The sequence below is a fragment of the Chelonia mydas genome, chromosome 6 (genome assembly GCF_015237465.2).
Source record: "Chelonia mydas isolate rCheMyd1 chromosome 6, rCheMyd1.pri.v2, whole genome shotgun sequence".
NCBI lineage: Eukaryota > Metazoa > Chordata > Testudines > Cheloniidae > Chelonia > Chelonia mydas.
This window is the reverse complement of record NC_051246.2, coordinates 95928497-95947089: the sequence shown is the minus strand read 5'-3', so window position 1 is coordinate 95947089 and position 18593 is coordinate 95928497. Positions and strand designations below refer to the sequence as shown.

Below are 18593 nucleotides of genomic sequence, written 5' to 3'. Positions count from 1 at the left end.
TATCCACGCTGCATGTGGGGGTAATGGTGGGGTCACCACCAAGAATCGCTTGCAGCTCATTGTAGAAGCGGCATGTTTATAGTGGAGAACCAGAATAACTGTTTGCCTCCCTTGTCTTCTGGTATGTCTGCCAAAATTCTTTGATTTTCACATGGCACTGCTGTGTGGCCTCGGTGTAGCCCTTCTCCTCTATGCCCCATGCGATCTTTTTGTAGATGTCTATGTTTCTACAGCTGGATCGGAGCTGTGCTTGCACACTCTTCTCCCCAGAGACCGATAAGATTCACCACCTCCTGTGTACTCAAGGCTGGAATATGTTTGTGGCACTGAGTCGCCATGATCAGCTGGGCTGGTGAGCTCTCCACACTGATCAAACAAGAAATGGGAATTGAAAAGTTCCCAGGGCTTTTACAGCGGAGGGGCTATTTCTTGTGTACCTGGCTGCTGTGCAGCGGAGTTGAAAACAATCATCAGAGTGCTCACAGTGGAGTATTGTGTGACACCTCCTGGAGGCCAGTTCAGCTTCAGTCGACTTATACAATGCTGCATCTATATTGCCTCTCTGTCAGCCCGTCAACATTGAATTAAGCGCTACACTTCTCACAGAGGTGGAGTAACTAAGTCAATGTAACAGGTGAGTTAGGGCAGCGGTACTGTAGATGCAAACATTATTAGATCAACATAAGGCAGCTTCCATCAAACTAAGTTTATAGTAGAACTGTCAAGTGATTAAAAAAATTAATTGTGATTAATCACAGTTTTAATTGCACTGTTAAACAATAACAGAATACCAATTGAAATCTCTTACAAATATTTTGGATGTTTTTCTACAATTTTCAAATATATTGATTTCAGTTACAACACAGAATACAAAGTGTACAGTGCTTACTTGATATTATTTTTGATTAAAATATTTACACTGGAAAAAGATAAATAAAAGGTTGTATTTTTCAATCACAAGTACTGTAGTGCGATCTTTTTATCGTGAAAGTCAACTTACAACTTTTTTTGTTATAACTGCACTCAGAAACAAAACAATGTAAAAATTTTAGAGCCTACAAGTCTACTCCACCGTACTTCTTGTTCAGCCAAACACCGAGACAAACAAGTTTGTTTCCATTATGATTTATGGGAGATAATGCTGCCTGCTTCTTATTTACAATGTCACCTGAAAGACAGGCATTCGCCAGGCACTTTTGTAGCTGGCATTGCAAGGTATTTATGGGCCAGATATGCTAAACTTGTTGGAGGTGATCACTCAAAATGAAGTGGGCAATTGAGGGTTACATGCATTACCCTGTCTGTTTAACAATCTGTCCCAATTTGTATTTAGCTCAGCTGCTCAGTCACTGGTTCCTTCCCGAGACCTGAAGAAGAGCTCTGTGTAGCTCGAAAGCTTGTCTCTTACACCAATAGAAGTTGGTCCAATAAAAGATATTACCTCACCCACCTTGTTTCTTTCATATCCTGGGACCAACACAACTACAGCAACACTGCAAACTACTGTTAGTTCGTACATGTTGGCTAAAATGTGCTAACATCACACTTTAAACCCTCATCAAGCCAAGGCCTAAACTGGAGTTCCCTGCATGTTCATCTTTACTCAGATGAGTAGGCCTGTTGATTTCAGTGGGATTGAATGAGTAAGGGTGTCAGAATGGGGCCCTGAAATCCTTACTCCATTTTTACTCAGGCAAAATAGGAGTCACTGGGAATTTTGCTGAAGTATAGACTGTCAAAGTCTGTCAAACTCTGAGTATAACCTTAGGATTTTCCCCTATCTGAAGAAGAATCAATTGATCCACCACTCAGATGTAGACACCACCTGTCATTATGCAAACTAAAATGCAAGAAGGACCTGCTTTTTGGGCCAGTGACCATCTTTTCATTGTGTAGATGTACAGTGGCTAACACAATGGATCCTCTAGGTGTTACCGTAATACAAATAAACAATCATTCTAATTATTGTATGTGATTTCTGGATAGTGGTGGGGAGAATTCGAAAATTCTGATCGTGAAGAGCCTGCCTGTGAATGTGTGTCCTACTCTGTGGGGTGAAAGAACACCCTCAAGCGGCATCAGCAGCAACTCCATGACAGCACATTCCTTCGATACTGCCCAGCCTTTGTGCTGTTTAAGTGACAGAAGATTTGTCAAACTCTCAGCCTCCAACTGTTCTGAATCATCACTGTTCAACTGATGATGGGGTTATGGCAACAGACAAAACGTCATTGGCTGTGATCCATGAACCCCAGCAATGAGGAACCCAGGTAATAAAATAACTGCATTTAAAAAGCAGTTAAGACTCTCACCACACACAAGACCCTGCATCAGTCGATCTGAGAAAGGATTTTGAGCTGAACAGCATGCTGATAAATGGCCTTCACTGATTACTCCAGGATGTTTCAGGCAGCAGCTACTTTATTCAGCTGTCCAAATGAGCAATCAATATGTTAGCTATTCTTAATGCATCTAACAGTGGTTTCCAGAGTTAAGGGAATATATCATGTTCCTCAAAACATCACACAGACTTCACTGGATAACTTCACTATATGGTGGAAAGATGATGCTCTTTAAACATTGTAATCTGATCCTGTGGTTTGGTATTGGTTTCTCTTAGTTTATATAAACCCTCTGGATTTATTGTCCATTCTTCACTTTTGCAGGATGGCAAATGAGAGTAAAAGCGCTGAAAATAAAGCTTTTTTTAAAAAGGGAAATTAAAATTGAAGATAATTTAAGAGGGAGACTCTGACTTATGCCATGTCTACACTACAAAATTATGTCTACCTAAAAAACGTCGACATACAGCCACCAGTTATTGTACTGCTTGTGTGCGTGCACGCTACACTCCTTGTGTTGGCGGTGCGCATCGTCACCAGGAGCGCTTGTATCGATGCAGAATGCAGTGCACCATGGGTAACTATCCCACTGTGCAACTCACCACCATCTAGCACAGGGTGTTGTGGAAAGTTTGCACAATGCCTTCTGGGGCTGAAATGAGTCATGCAGGGGTGACTGGGAGCATGAGTTCAACTTCCCACAATGCAGTGTTCTCCACCCCATAATTTCATCTGCATCCCATAATATTTGATGCCTCTTTTCAAAATCCCCACAAACCTGTGTGTCCTTCCTTGCTGTCCACCATTGCTGACAGAAGCATGGAGCCTGCACAGCTCTGCACTATTGTCATGAGCATTTCAAGCACAGGGCATCTGATCCTGCAGTGTTGCAGAGCTGCAAGAGGAGCCATAGGGAACATGACAATTTCTTGGAGGCTTGATTGCTGTGAGCCACAGAAAGAAACAATTCAAGGTTGTTGGCAGCATTCATGGAGCAACTGCAGACAGTGGAGTGCCAGTTCTGGGCCCAAGAGGCAAGCACTGACTGGTGGGATTGCAATGTGATGCAGGTTTGGGATAACAAGCAGTGCTGCAGAACTTTCAAATGCACAAGGCCATATTCCTGGATCTGTATGCCAAACTCCCTCAACCCTCCAGCATAGGGTCACCAAAATGAGAGCCACACTGACAGCTGGAAAGCGAGTGGCGATTGCACTGTGGAAACTTGCAATGCCAGATTGTTACCAGACAGTCGAGAATCAATTTGGAATCGGGAAATCCACCGCAGGGGTGGCTGTCATGGAAGTGTGCTAGGCCATTAATTGACTGCTGCTATGCAGGATTGTGACTCTGGGCAATGTGCAGGGCATAGTGGATGGTTTTTCAGCAATGGGATTCCCAACCTACATGTGGTGCTAGATGGTACACATATCCCTATTTTACCACCAGACCACCTTGCCACAGAGTACATCAACAGAAAGGGCTACTTTTCCATGGTAATACAAGTGCTGGTGGATCACCACGGATACATTACCGACATCAGTGTGGACTGGTCAGGGGAGGTGTATGACGTGCACATCTTTAAGAACCCAGGAATGTTCAGAAATCTGCAAGCAGGGACTTTCTTTCCTGACCAGCAGGGACTTTCTTCCCCCCCCAGCATACCGCTAGCTCCCATGGCTCATGAAGCTGTACACCGGCAACCTCGACAGCACCAAGGAATAATTCAACTACCAGTTCAGCAGGTGCAGCATGACAGTCGAATGTGCCTTTGGCATTGTTTACTCACAAGATTAGACTTCAGTGAGAAAAATATCCCAATGGTTATATCTGCCTGCTGTGTTCTGCATAATATCTGTGACGCAAAGCGGGGAAAGTTTTGCTGGGATGGAGGGCAGAGGTGGAGCAGCTGTCAGGTGAATTTGAACAGCCAGACACAAGGTTTATTAGAAGAGCTCAATGTGGAGCTATACAGCTCAGGGAGGCTTTGAAAGAACATTTTAATAGTGAGCCAGAGTAGTGTGTGGCGCTGTAGTGTGCTCTAACAAGCCTTGCTCTTTTGCAGCCCAGTATGAATCTTGCAGTGAGTGCTACGTGTAGGAATATAACATTGACAATGCACCTGTTAATACTGTCTGAGATTGATGTTATGTGTTCTGTGATAAAATAAAGTAACAGGAAATTGGTCGACGTCAGCCCTGCTCAGCACCAGTCAGCATATGTTGTGAATTAATAAAGATGAATTATGTTCCAAAAAATAGAATTGTATTCTGTAACATGAGCCAGGAAAATAAAACAACTATTTAGCACTTTATAAACCATAAAAAATTAAGGGAACAGAAATTCAAAAATGAAGGGGAAAGAACAGTCATTCCATTTCAGGTACACATACACCAACCATGTCTTTCACAGGTCAGTGTATGTGCACTTGTGATTGTCTTTAATGTTCCTCGGGGTGGAGTGGTAGGGGTAGTGCAGCAGCTCTTAATGGCATATGGAATGCTGAGGGGAGGTGTAGGGAGGTCCGGACATTGAGTTGTCTATGGGCTGCAGAGGGAGGCCAGCACAGGACTCTTGAGCGCAGGTCTACCAGAGTCTGCAGCATCTCTGTTTGCTGCCTGAGAAGCCCCATTATGTCCTGGTGCATCTCCCTCTCCTTTTCCAGCTTGGATTCCTGGGCCTTCCTTCTCTCCACTCTTGCCTTCTGCATGCTGTCTGCAAGGGTCATCCTCCAGGCCCTGGTGTCATTCTCTGATGCAACACTGGCTTGCAGCATCTCCTGGAACATGTCATCCCAAGTCCTCTTCTTTCTCCTCCTTATCTGCCTCAGATGTTCCATGGGTGTGGAGGGGGAGACCCTCAAGGCCACAATGGCATCAGCTGCAGATACAACACAGAAAAGTGCCATTGTTGATGTTTTCACTACAGAAATTGAAACTTAGGATACTGAACTCACTCCCCTTGATCCCAGAAAGTTATAAGCACTACATTCTCACTTCCCCTTGGAATTGATATAGTACGGTGCTAGGGTTGCCAGGCATCCCGGTTTTCAACCGGAATGCCTGGTCGAAAAGGGACTGTGGCAGTTCTGGTCAGCACCACTGACCGGGCCGCTAAAAGTCCGGTCAACAGCACAGCAGCAGAGCTAAGGTGGGCTCCCTGCCTACCCTGGCTCCATGCGGCTCCCAGAAGCAGCGGCATGTCCGGCTCCTAGACTTAGGGGCAGCCAGGGGGCTCTGCACACTGTCCCCCGGCCAGAGCACCGGCTCTGCAGCTCTCATTGGCCAGGAATTATGGCCAATGGAAGTTGCGGGGGCGGCGCCTATGGATGGGGACAGCACACAGAGCTGCCTGGCCACACCTCTGCCTAGGAGACACCCAGAGGGACATGCTGCTACTTCTGGGAGCTGCCTGAGTAAGCACCCCAACCTCCTGCCCATCCTTGAGCCCCCTCCTGCACCCAACTCCCTCCTGGAGGCCACACCCACTCCTGCACTCTGAACCCCTCAGCCCAACCCTGGAGCCTGCACCCCCAGCCCAGAGCCCCCTCCTGCACCCAAACCCCTCATCCCTGGCCCCAACCCAGAGCTTGCACCCCCAGCCACACCCCTCATCCCCTCCCGCACTCCAACCCCCTGCCTCAGCCTGCTGAAAATGCGCAAGTGGGGGTGGAGGAGAGTGAGCAATGGAGGGAGGGGGGAATGGAGTGAGCAGGGGGCCCTCAGAGAAGGGGTGGGGCAGGGCAAGGGTGTTTGGTTTTCTGCTGTTAGAAAGTTGGCAACTCTATCTTGGCAGTGCCAGTCACAGCACCAACCATGCTGAGTATAGTCCTCAGGTGTGGGGGTGGGAAAATGAGGGTGGGGGAATAATTCAGGCCTGGTCTACAGTGGAGGGGGATTGATCTAAGATACGCAACTTCAGCTATGAGAATAGCGTAGCTGAAGTCGACATATCTTAGATTGACTTAGAATCACTTACTTTGCGTCCTCGTGGCGCAGGATCAATGGCCGCTCCCCCATCGACTCCGCTTCCGCCTCTCGTTGTGGTGTAGTTTCGGAGTCGACAGCAGAGCGATCAGGGATTGATTTATCGCGTCTACACTAGACATGATAAATCGATCCCCGATAGATCGATCACTATTCGCTGATCCGGCGGGTAGTGTAGACATGGCCTCAGAGGCATGAGTATATGTGTATAGAGCAGTAGAGCTGAATACTGACACCATTTTCCACAGGCAGTGCTGATTTTAGCTGATATCTTACTCCTGAAGGTAACAAAGCCAGAGAGAGCACAGCTGCTGCTGGCATCCCGATGCTGCCTGCGCCCGTATGCTGCTAGTCTGTGTACTGCAGTGGTCCCTGCTGAAGTAATCGCTAAATGGCACAGGAAAGTGTCTTACCATAGAGGAAGAAATAAGGCAGCCCTCCCCAGGAACCTTTGGCAGAGGATTGCAGAGTACCTCCATGAAAGCTTAACTGAGATCTTTTTGGAGGATTCACAGGACATCCCGGTGCACATAAACAAACTGGTCCGCATTGCCCCCCTTCTCCGCCCCCTCCCCACCGCCTAACTCTAGAGGGGAATGACAAGCAGATAGCAATTCAACCTCTCTTCGTTGTTTCACTACTTCTTCTAGCACAAGTAAAAAAGAGTAAATCAACAGATGTGTCCTGCTACTTTGGGGGTTCCATCCCTGTAATTTACAGTGAAGCCAAAAACACATCCTGGCTTGCTGTGCAGCTGTATCACCAGTAGCCTGTTCCCCATGCTCCTCATCCATCTCCTCCTCCTCCTCGCTGTTCATAGTAGGGGCCTGTGTCTCAGGCTTCTCCGAAGTATCCATGGGGCTTTGGGGATGATGGCGGGGTCTCCACTGAGGGTGGCATGCAGTTCTTTGTAAAAGCAGCAGGTCTGCGGCTCTGCACCAGATCAATTGTTGGCCTCTCTTGCCTTTTGGTATGCCTGCCACAGCTCCTTAGCTTTCACACGGCACTGTTGTTGGTCCCTGTTGTAGCCTTTCTCCCGCATGCCCAGAGCAATCTGCTTGTAGATGTCCACATTTGTATGGCTGGATCGGAACTGTGTATGTACAGCCTCTTCTCGCCACAGACCCAGGAGACCCAACCAACACCTCCTGTGCACTCCAGGCAGGAGCACGTCTGCAAGTGTAGGTGGCATGGTCAGCTGGGCAGTTGCATACAACAATGGAGAATTGCTAGGTATGCTTGCCAAGTTGAGCAACAAAGAAAAGGAATTTCAAAAATTCGCAAGGCTTTAAAGGGGAGAGGCCTCTGGGCAGTGGAGTTCACAATGATGATCAGAGTGGTCACTGTGCGGCATTGTGGGACAGCTTCTGGAGGCCAGTAACAGTCGATGAAAGTAACACGGTGTCTACGCTGACACTGTGTAAACCTAAGTACATTGCCTTTGACTCCATGCCTCTTGGGGGAGTGGTGTTGAAAAAAATCACAGTTTATAAGTACATACAACTAAAAACACAAAAAGATTAGGACTTCAATCTGAGCCACACTAATTTGCCTCCACATTCCATTGACTAATTAGTAGTGATGGGCCCAAACAAATTCTAGTCACCTCCAGCTGAACATACTGGCTAGCTCCTGTCATAATGGGTCAAACTAAGACCCTGAATCAGACCACCTGAATTTTGGAAAATTTGGTTCTCATCAGATAATGATTAATTTCACACACAATTATAGCGGAACATTAGCTCTGCTACAGTTAAGATTAAGAAAACGTTTGTTTAAAGGATGTTTCTTCTACGTACATCTGCACTTTGCAGCTTGGGCCTAACTCTATAATATTAATATGATAGAGTTGTTAATACAGAGTAAATATTAATATAAAGTATGGGCAATTTACTGTTAGAATCTTACCTTTTTCATTTCCGAACTTTTTTGTGTTTAATTTTGCCATGTTAATCTTACTTTAACAAAGAAACAAGATTGACAGTTCATAATAAAACATACTCTAATATCACTTTTAATTTACTTATCCAAAGTTATAAATGCTGATTAAGAATTACAATTTCTTCTCCTCTATATTATACTCTTTCTACAGATGGAAAAACGCAGGCATGGAGCTATCTTGTGACTTAATCAAGACAAAGATCCCAGTGTAGATTAGCAGCCAGAAACCACTGTGCATTAGACACATATAGTTGTATATATTGAGAGGCACTATAATCTCCTAGTGGATAGGTACTGGCCTGCATTTCAGGTGGGCCAGTTCTGTTCCTAGCTCTACTGACCTCTTGTGTAACCTTGGGCAAGTCAGATCACCTCTCTGTGCTTGTTTCCCCTCCCTCCCGTTTTGTGTCTTGTCTATTATAGCAGGGAACTTGCCACTGCTGTAGTTATAATTAATTAAGTTTAAGACAAGCTCTAAAATATGCATGGTTATTCAAATTGCCTTGAAATTTTGTGTGCCTCATGGGGGTGAGGGTTACTGATCCAGATTTGGGATCACTTAACCAAGGGGTCCCTAAGATATAGCCCACTAGCATAACTAAAGTGGTGCAATCACGCCAGGCATCACGAGATTATGGGGGCCCAGTCAGAATATGATTTCAATTTAGAACCCATGAGGACAGAGAGACAACAGGAATGGGGGTGCCATCCCCTGTCTGGAGATGTAAGGGAACTGCACCCCTGGTTGGTGCAGTGGGTAGGACCCAAGCATCCTGGAGCCTGTATACCCACTGCCTCGAAATCTAACAGGAGTGTATACACAGATTATCCCCAGTAGATAGAACCCAGGGGTCTGGCAATCAGGACAGGGGATGGGCTGTTTGTGCTGGTGGTACAAAGGGCTGCTAGCCATGGAGGGCTCTCGGATCTAGCCACAGACACGTATCCCCCTTCATGCCACTGCCAGTCCAGAAGAAGGTGAGCTGTGTTGCACCGCAGCAGACGGGGCTGCCAGGAGAAGTGTGCTGGCCCCCCAGGGCAGAGGGGGCTGGGCTGAGGGGCCCCTGTAGCTGGGGCAACCCTGGGCCCCAGTTGTGAGTAGCCAGCAAGGGTGTGTGGAGAAGGCATGGGGAGATCATAGTGCTGGGGAATGCATGGGAACATGGTAGAGTAGAGACAGGAGACACAGCCCCCTAGAGACAGAGTTTAAGGGAAAAGCTTTGGCTGCTTTGTATGGAGTGGAGGAGCAGGGGGAACTGGGAGGGATTGAGGGAAGGGAGTTTGGGGCGGGGAGGATGGAGCAGAAGTGGGTAGAGCTGGGGGGCGGGATCAGAGATACTGAGGGTGGGAGAAGTGAGTTGGAGCACCCTTGGGGGATTTAGATCAGAGATGGGAGGATGGGGGGAGTGGGGGGAGTTGGGGCAGAGCTGGAGGGAACTGAGAGGAGGTCTAGGGGACGGCTTGTGGGGGGCTTAAAACAGGGCTAAAGGGGTGGATCAGGAAAGGGGGGCAGGAGGGATGACTAGATTGGAGCTGGGGGACTCAAGGAGGCTGGACGGGTGTTAGGAAGACCTGAGGGGGCTGGATCAGAACTGGAGGAGAATGTGGGGGGCTGTGGGGATCTGGGGAAGCCCTGTACTGGGTGGGGAGCTCAGAACAGGCATACGGAGAGCCATGTGTCAAGAACACACTGCTGAGATGGGGATGAAGAGTTGGGAGTGGGCATGCTTGATGTATATCCCATGCTCTCAAACTTTCAGGAATGGGGATGGGACACCCATTGAGATGAAGGGAGAAGTTCACACATCTCAGAGCTATTGTTTCAAGGTGTATTCATCTCCATGGAATGTTCTGATTCAGCAGAGACCATCACATTCAGATGAATGGGCCACTTCACATCTCTGAGCTTCCTATGTTTTCAGGATCATCCTGTGCTGGGGATCTGTATGCAATAAAGCAGTGGATAATTAATTATTAATTTCATACACAGATATAGCAGAGCACCAGCTCTGCTACAGTTAAGATTGAGAAAACTTTTGTTATGTTTCTTCTACATACTCTAAAATCTGCACGCATGCCTGGATTGTCTTGAAATGTGCTGTGACTCTGCGAGGGGGTGGGGAGGGAGGGGGGCTGGAGTTAGTGGTCTACATTTGGGATAATTTAAGGCAACTCCCCTCACCTCATTTGCATCATAGAATATCAGGGTCAGAAGGGACCTCAGGAGGTCATCTAGTCCAACCCCCTGCTCAAAGCAGGACCAATCCCCCATAGTTGCCCCAGATACCTAAATGGCCCACTCAAGGATTGAACTCAAAATCCTGGGTTTAGCAGGCCAATGCTCAAACCACTGAGCTATCCCTCCCCCCTTGAGCAAGAGCTTACTGAGATATAGCCCCATCCCGTCCCTCAAAGAAAAACAGATGGTGACAGGTTCTACCAACAATATTTGTGCATACCTGACTTCTAAAGTTTTAATGGGTCAGTAAGGGGAGGGTGAGATGGAAATTGTGGCAGGAAGAGAGGGGCTATATGTGGCAGTGGATGGTGGGAAGAGAGACACCATTCTTCTCTCAGGTGCTCAGTTACTGTAATCAATATGTAATAAAACTGTCAAGTTCTTGGGATATAGACCACGTCTAAGATTTCTTTCACTAGTCCTGTTAGCAACTGCATGCTCCAAACATTTCAAGACATGATCATTATCCCCATTCCAGGATAATATTATTTTTTTATAACTGTAGTACTGAAGAGAACTAGTCCTGGCCCAGGACCCCACTGTACAAACAAAGAGCAAAAAAGAGCAAAAAGTCCCTGGCCCAAGGAGCTTACAAACTAAATATAAGACATGAGACAAGACATATGTTTATATCCCTTTATTAAGTGTTATCCTCTACAGAGTAACAATAAATAGCCTTGTTAACCTCTTTTTAAATCTCGTTTTGCTCATAGCTTCAATAACATGTTCCGGAAGTTACATCTGTGGGTTAATTATGCCTTGTGTAAAAATGTATTTCCTCTTATCAGGTTTTTTTTAATTTACCCCCACTCATTCTCATATAAAGAAAAGGAGTACTTGTGGCACCTGAGAGACTAACCAATTTATTTGAGCATAAGCTTAATTCTCATATGTTGTTCCTATGCACTGTGGAGACAGATGTCTCAGACAAGCCAGATCCATAGATCAGCTGCTGCCTGCTGGCAGATTCTAACAGATACTGTGATGTGAGAGACGATGCTAACAATATTCAGTGTCACAGTCACAGTCAAGTCAACAGGACAGCCCCTGTTCTCCAGTGTGTTGGACTGTGTACACCTTTCGAGTTCTGCCCCGGACAACGGCAGGCCGACTCGCTGTGCGTGTCCGGAGGTCGTGGGGGCCCGGGCTGTCCCGGATTCACCGGTAGTTCCATCTTGACCGGGCAGAGGCACTAAGAGGGCAGGAGAACCTTCCCTTCCGCCTCGGTAGGTCTGAGCGCGGGAGCATATTACGTGACCCCTCCGCCACTTCCGCCTCAGTAGGTGTCATGGCGGCGGAGCAAGCCTCACACGTGACCTCGGGCGGGCGGAGCTCTGTCCCACACGCTCTCGCGCGCAGCCTCGCTTCTCCCCCGCCCGCGTCCCCCTCTCGCCCTGGCCGCTCGCGCAGCTGCTCGGCTCTTGCTATATAAAGGGGCGAAGCGGGCAGAGCGGGCGGCTGGTGGCGGCGGCTGCAGCCCGAGGGCCGGCGAACGAGGCCGGGCCAGGCCGCGGGGCTCCCCGTGTGCCGGGGCGGGACGCGCGGGGCTCGGGGGGGACGCGCCGGGCAGGTTTATTGTTTTAGGGGCGACTCCGCCGTGGTGGGGGTGTCCCGGGGGGCTCGGGACATGGCGAGCTCGGCTAACACAAACCCCGTGGTAAGGACCGGGCCGGGGGGAAAGGGGGGCCCTGGGCGGCGACACAGGCGGGGCTCAAAGCCCCCCGCCATCCCTGGCTGGGAACGGCCGGCCTGGCCGGGGCAGCGCCCCCAGCCAGGCGCCAACTTCTGCTGACGCTCCGGTGGAGGCGAGCGCAGCCCCGAGCCGGCGGGGAGAGGCGCCGGGACCCGCCGGAGTGGGACGGGGGCTGGGGGCGGCGGCGTAGAGCCGAGCGGCGGGCAGGCAGCGTCTCTCCCAGCGAGGAGCCCCGAGGCGGGCCGAGCCTGGGGCGGGGGGGAGCCCGGTAGCTCCGCCATCAGGCTGGGGGGATGGCTGGGGAGGGGGCGAGCCTCCTCGGGGGATGCGAGGGGAGATGCTGCTGTAGAAGCTAGGCGCTGCCTCCCGCGTCGGGGTGCGGGGCGAGGTGGCGGGTTGGTGGCATGTGTGGAACCCAGCCGGGCACTGCTGGAGCCATTTTATGTAGCGTTATAAGAAAGAGGCGATGGTTGAAAAGCACTTGTCCCAGCCCTGCAGACTCGGCTGACGGAGGAGAAACCCCCCTCCAGCCTCTCCCAGTGGCAAGGAAATAATTAAAAAACAACTCACCCCTTCCTCCCCCTTGTGCTTTCTGCACTCTCAGGTGGCTTGTTTTACTTGTATTCACATAGGTGTGCAATAAGCAGTCACATAAATCTGTGTAGCCACCAAGCCCCACCGATCACTTCTTTCCCTTCCCCTCTGAAAAGAATAAACCATCCACAAGCCTACCCCCAAAAAGCTGCTGACAAACCCCAAGTCCGGGCGGTTACGGTGCAGGCTTGGCCCCCTTGTTTGTGTCTCTGTGAGATCCATCATGGCTTCCCCTGCCTTTCTGTCTCCCTGCTCCTTGTGTTCCTCCTCCCTGTGGCTGCCCTGTTTATATAGAGCCATTGCCGCTCTCTAATATAGACTCTGCCAGGATGGGAAGGTGCTTTCCAGCCCCACGTCACCGCCTCTCCATTTAAACACCACATCAGCCTTTAAATAGGGAGAGAGCTGCTGGGAGGTGCATGCACCAGAGGCAGAGACTGAAAGAGAGACAGACACGGTCTCTTTGTCACTCAGTCCCTGCTTTTTCTGCTTAGCTGTTAGCTAGAGTCCCCTCTGCACTAGTCTGCTGCTCTTAAACCCAATTACTGGAGCTGTGGGATTTGTAAACTAGCAGTTGCTTATTTCTGTTAGTTTATTTAGGGGGATGTTCCCCTCATAGATTTAATAATCTGCTGAATTAAATAGCTTTCTTTCCTTTTTTGTGTGTGTTGCTTAGGGAAAGACAACCAATCCCCCAACCCCATTTTGAAAGTATTCTAGAGTCCTTAGCTATTGAATGTCGTGCAACAAATATCTAGTATATACATATGTTTGTCCTATTAAGTGCCTTTTTTGCTGGGGTAAAGTGGTAGTTGAACTAAAATAGTTCTTATCCAGTATTGTATAGAGAGAAAGTGGGATACCTATTTTATGATACTTTGCAAAAGTTTATTTAAGGGTGGACAGACTACAGCTGTGAAGCTATACATATTTAAAATGTTTAATTTTTGGCAATAGATTATAGGCTGGACTTCTGTAGCACTAAAATATCTGTTCTAGGTGATAAAGCTGATGGCTATACACACATGTTATTACCCTCCAGGAAGGGCTAGAATTTTTTTAAAGTTTTTCATAATTTTTGTGGAAGTAATATCAACACCAGTATTATAGGGAAATTTAAAAAATTTGATCCGATGAAGTGAGCTGTAGCTCACGAAAGCTTATGCTCAAATAAATTGGTTAGTCTCTAAGGTGCCACAAGTACTCCTTTTCTTTTTGCGAATACAGACTAACACGGCTGTTACTCTGAAACCTTAAAAAATTTGATTGCTTCAAATGTTAAGTGCCAGGTAGCCCTTTATATCATAACAGAACCAGTCTTATATAAGCGTAAAGTGATTTCTGTTGCCTTCGTATTTTCTTTTTATTTTGGTTTCAGTCACTTAAGTTAGTCACTAATTCTGGACATTGCAGTTTGTGTGTCCCGTAAGCTGCATGCAGTGTCTGCATATGAGGATCTGAATATAAATGTCAGCAGACCCTTCAAAAAGCACAGGCTGTCCTCTGATAGTTTTAGGTTTTTTTATTTTGTTACTATATAACTGAAGTAGGCCTTTTTGTATGTGTGGTGTTTCATCTCACTATATAATAAATAGGAAGCAGTATAGGAAAAAATGGTATTTATTCTGAAGCATCTCTAAACTGCTTTGCAAGCCTCACTAAACTTGAATTCTCCGTTGTACAAAGATAGTTAGCTGCACCTGTCTACTAAAACAATACAGCTTTTGAAAGTTGTTAGAAAACAACCATGTCTGGAAAGTTCAGTTTGTAGCAATAAAAGATTAATCAATTAAAACCTTAAAATGTATCTGATTGAGGTGCAGGCTAAAAAGGGGTAAAGGGCAAGTTCTCTGTTGGATTTTATTTTTTATTTAAGACTTGACCACTAAAGAGAGTTTAGACCCTGATGCAGTTAACTTTGTGGAGTTCAGATCTGAGTCTGGTAATGGAGCCAGATATTTTAACCTTATCTAGCATACTAATGTGAACAGAAATATTCTCAAAGAACATGACCAGTTTATAGCTTTAATATGTCAGTTTGGGGGCCTAAACTATTACTGTACAATAGTTTTTAATGTTTCACTTTAATTAAATCACCACTAACAGTTTTCTTTCTGCTAAAGAGAAAATACAACATTTTGGCTTACATAAACAAGCCAGGATTTGATAGTAGATTGTTATAGCTAATTTGTAATAAAAGGAATCCAACAACTTAAAACTTGTTCATTAAAAACAAACAAACTTAAATGTAGTTTCAAGTACTGTTTCTCTCCATGCACCACCTGCCAGTTCCTGTGGTTTTACAATTACATTTTATTATTTATTTTAAAAGATGTTATTTCTCTCTCCTGTTCTTAAGTAAAAGAGCCACACAGATAGGGGATGTGAATTCATGAACTTCTTTTCGTATAGGAGAAATTGTGAAAGCAGCTATACGCAACATGCAGTCAAATGCACAAAGTATACAAACAAACTTGTAATTTTCTAGTTACAGGAATCTTAGTTGTTGCAAAAATAAGTGTTAAAGAAATTTTAGGTTTAATAAAGAGCATCCCTTTTAAAGTAAAAAAGTAATTTAAGAAATTTAAGGTCAAATGACTTGTAGCATTTAAAACAATTTGGTGGTATTTGTTCTTTGGATTCTAAAATGTAGCATGTGCATCTATAGCTTTCTTTTCAAATCAATTTCTGTCACAAAGTGCAGGGGTAGAAGGGGGTTAAAATTTCTCTTACAATCAATTTGTTCCATTCCCAGCAGAGGGAGCACTAGTTTGTAAACCTTCATATAAAGTTGTGGTTATATCATCATTTCTCATACCCAAACAAGTAAATGAGAAAATCTGAGTGGTGTTTAGTTTTTTTTAATCTGTATGTGGCAATTAGGACAGAGCTTGTCAAACACTTGTTTATCATTCTTGTGTTTTGGGTCTGCATTCACCTATAAATGTCTGAGATTCATTATAGTACAAATGTTAGAAGGGAGGTACTTTCATCAATACAAAGTGGGTGAAAGCATTCTAATTTTAATTGCCAACTTGTAAGTTTCCTTTGCAAGCCATGTTTCTTTGTCTGGATTTCTCAAACTTTGTCAAGTAGTGGGACTTGCATATATATGTCTAAGTCATTAGTTACCCCTGTGAAAATAATGAATAATGCTGTGGCAGCTGGCTGTTCCAGCAAATTACTATGGTAGAGTAGTCAGATCATTGATTTAGAGGTAAAGATACATTTTTGTGAGCTTTATAATCCATCTCTTCCTTTTTATACATACTAGTCAATTTACGTAATTTAGGTCCTCTTGAGAATGCGTGCATCTTTATTGTTGGCATTATGCCTAACATGTATAGTCAAAGAAAAGGATGTGCATGAGAGAAGTTCTTTACAAACTGCAATCACATTTGGGACCTGAACTGGAAAGAGCAACTGAAAGGAAACAGATTTCTGTTCAAATGTTATGTTTCCATTATCTTTCTAACTGAGCATGAAAATTCAAAAAAGTTAGAAAGGGTTCCGGATGAGTAAAATTCTGTCCAGGTCTGTTCAGTAATACTATATCCAGGATTGACTTCTGAGTGAGCAAGCAGTTTTTGGAAGGAATTTTCAGATGTAATTAAAATCTGGGAATTAAAATCATGTGTACGTACACAAATGAAAATTAAGAACTCTATAAATATTTTAATTGCTAAGAGTAAATTGTTAATTTTCATACACAATGCTGATTTGAAATTAAGTTCATATTCTATGCTTCTCTGTACAGGTCAGAAGTTGAGGCTGTTGTGGATATCCTGGTCTTTAGGTTTAAAGTATTGAAGGGAACGCTTTGTGGTGTTCCTGAATGCCCCAGTATGGACAGCTCTTAAAACAGTTACTGCTGCTGTAGAGGGAATTACATTCTTCTGAGCTGGACAGTTAACAGGGTATATGCAGTGGTACAGGCACAATTTTTATTGTGGGGGTGCTGAAGGCAGAACCCATGTATTTGAGTTGTTTTTACTACTTCAGGGCTGGGATGCGGCGGCACCACCAGCACACCTAGTTCCAGTAATTATGGGTATATGTAGTGGGGGACACCCCGATGAGTCCAGAGCATTTTTTTGAATTGTTAGTGCAATGTTGAAAAATTCATGTGTCAGGGGCATGACAAAATATACAGGGGAAAACCTAAGATAACTCTTCAAAAACTATTATTTATGGTAAAGGAAGAAAATATATATTAAAACATTCCCAAGTAGGGACTGGGCTGTGAAGTTGCTGGCTATATCTGAGCATTGATGTTTTAACACATAACATTACAAAGGTTATATTTATAAAACTTCTTCAGACTTGTTAGGAGACTAAGCTGCGGGAGAAGGAGAAAATGCTGTTTAGGGCTTTCTTCTTGTCATCACCAAAGCTAATCATTTAAAGTACTCTGTTGATAGGATCAGCTATTCATTTTGTCCACTCTGAACAAGATATTTATGCCCCAGTTCTGCAACTAGTTACGTATGTTTTAACTTCAAGTGTGTCGTTAGTCCCATTGACTTAAATGAGATTATTCATGTGCTTAAAGTTATATGTGTGCATAACTGTTTGCTGGAGTGTGCCAATGTCATCTTCCAAAAAGTGACACCTCTAATATACTTAGTAATGATGTGCAGAATAGATCAAGTAGCACATCTGCACAGCTGAGATTGTCATAAGGTGAGTCCAGTTAGTTTATTGCAGAAAATGTATCTCTAATTTTTTATTATTAAATGGGATGTTTTGCTTTCCATCTGTTATGAACTAAGTCTCAAAGTAAACACAAGATCCCATTAACAATGCTTGACATTTTTACTTATTTTAAATTGCACACTGCTTAGAACTAAAGTACTAATGCTGTACAGTTACCTAAATTTTCAAGGTCTGTTTCAAACATTCATGTGCATACATACATTTAACTAATACTTTGCTGAAGGCTAACATATAAGTACACAAGGCTCTTCAACCTTAAAAAAAAAAAAAGTAGAGAAGATGACTTTAGAAGATGCTTTGGTACATATTGTGTGTATCAGAGATCGAATACTGAGCTTTAAACTCATTTGCTATAAACTGGGTCTCCCAGGGCAATACAAGACAAGCTTATCCCAGTATTTCAGATCAAAACAGAGATAGGAGTAACAGAATGGTGGATTGTCATTTTTCCGCTGCTTGGTTTATAGCAATATATTTTAATATTGAAAAATGATAAATAGATGGCAAAAATATCTTTGAAATTGAAGATAGAATTAGGTGTTGATAGAATGACACTGGTGCAGCATCTTAAGAAATTAGGTGAAGAATGTTTCTCTGCAACTTCTCCCATATCCACTTAATTTTGACTTGCACCATTCCTGTCTCCATTACTAGACATCAGCAAAGCAAAAACTGTTTATGTGGAACTGTTTATGTTTTGTGATATGGACAGGGAGGGATTTACTAGATCACTCATGTCACTTGAGACTGAATATAATCTGAAACTAGATCTCCATAGGTGAATTATGCATTTGTTGTAAAGAAACATGCTGTAAAACTTCAGTACAGCTTTTCCTAGTTTTTCCTCTGCATATATTAAGTGACCAAACATAGTATATCTTTTTAAATTTTTCTTTGTATTTGATCTTTGTTATGAATTAAAAGTATTGGAGTCTGTTTTTCAAAACACTTTTCCCCTTTGTTTTTAAAGAACAGTAAATGCAGTAGAAGTTCTTTTGTACATACTATATCGTCTTCTAGCCTTCAGCTTGCACAAGGAGGTTTTTGTGCGTGTGTTTGAACATTGATTACTTAAAAGAAAT

At 44.8% G+C, this 18593-nt stretch overlaps 1 protein-coding gene and 1 long non-coding RNA gene across 3 annotated transcripts in view; one reads left to right on the top strand and one right to left on the bottom strand.

Annotated features, from left to right (window-relative positions):
* Positions 1-953: 953 nt before the first annotated feature.
* On the bottom strand, positions 954-13072 carry LOC114022089. Its single transcript, XR_003566335.3, has 3 exons — positions 12934-13072; positions 6321-10211; positions 954-5222 (listed from the first exon to the last, which is right to left on the bottom strand). It is a non-coding gene; the product is annotated as an uncharacterized LOC114022089 (long non-coding RNA).
* The window catches only part of GTF2A1 (general transcription factor IIA subunit 1), a 35727-nt gene continuing 28804 nt past the window's right edge, over positions 11671-18593 (top strand). The window contains exon 1 of one of the 2 annotated variants that reach the window (XM_037900799.2): positions 11671-12165. In XM_037900799.2, coding sequence (XP_037756727.1) covers positions 12136-12165 — 30 coding nt within the window. In that variant the 5' untranslated portion in view covers positions 11671-12135. Of the gene's footprint in view, positions 12166-13070; positions 17479-18593 lie in introns of those variants that run through there. The other variant, XM_037900800.2, reaches the window with a different exon arrangement.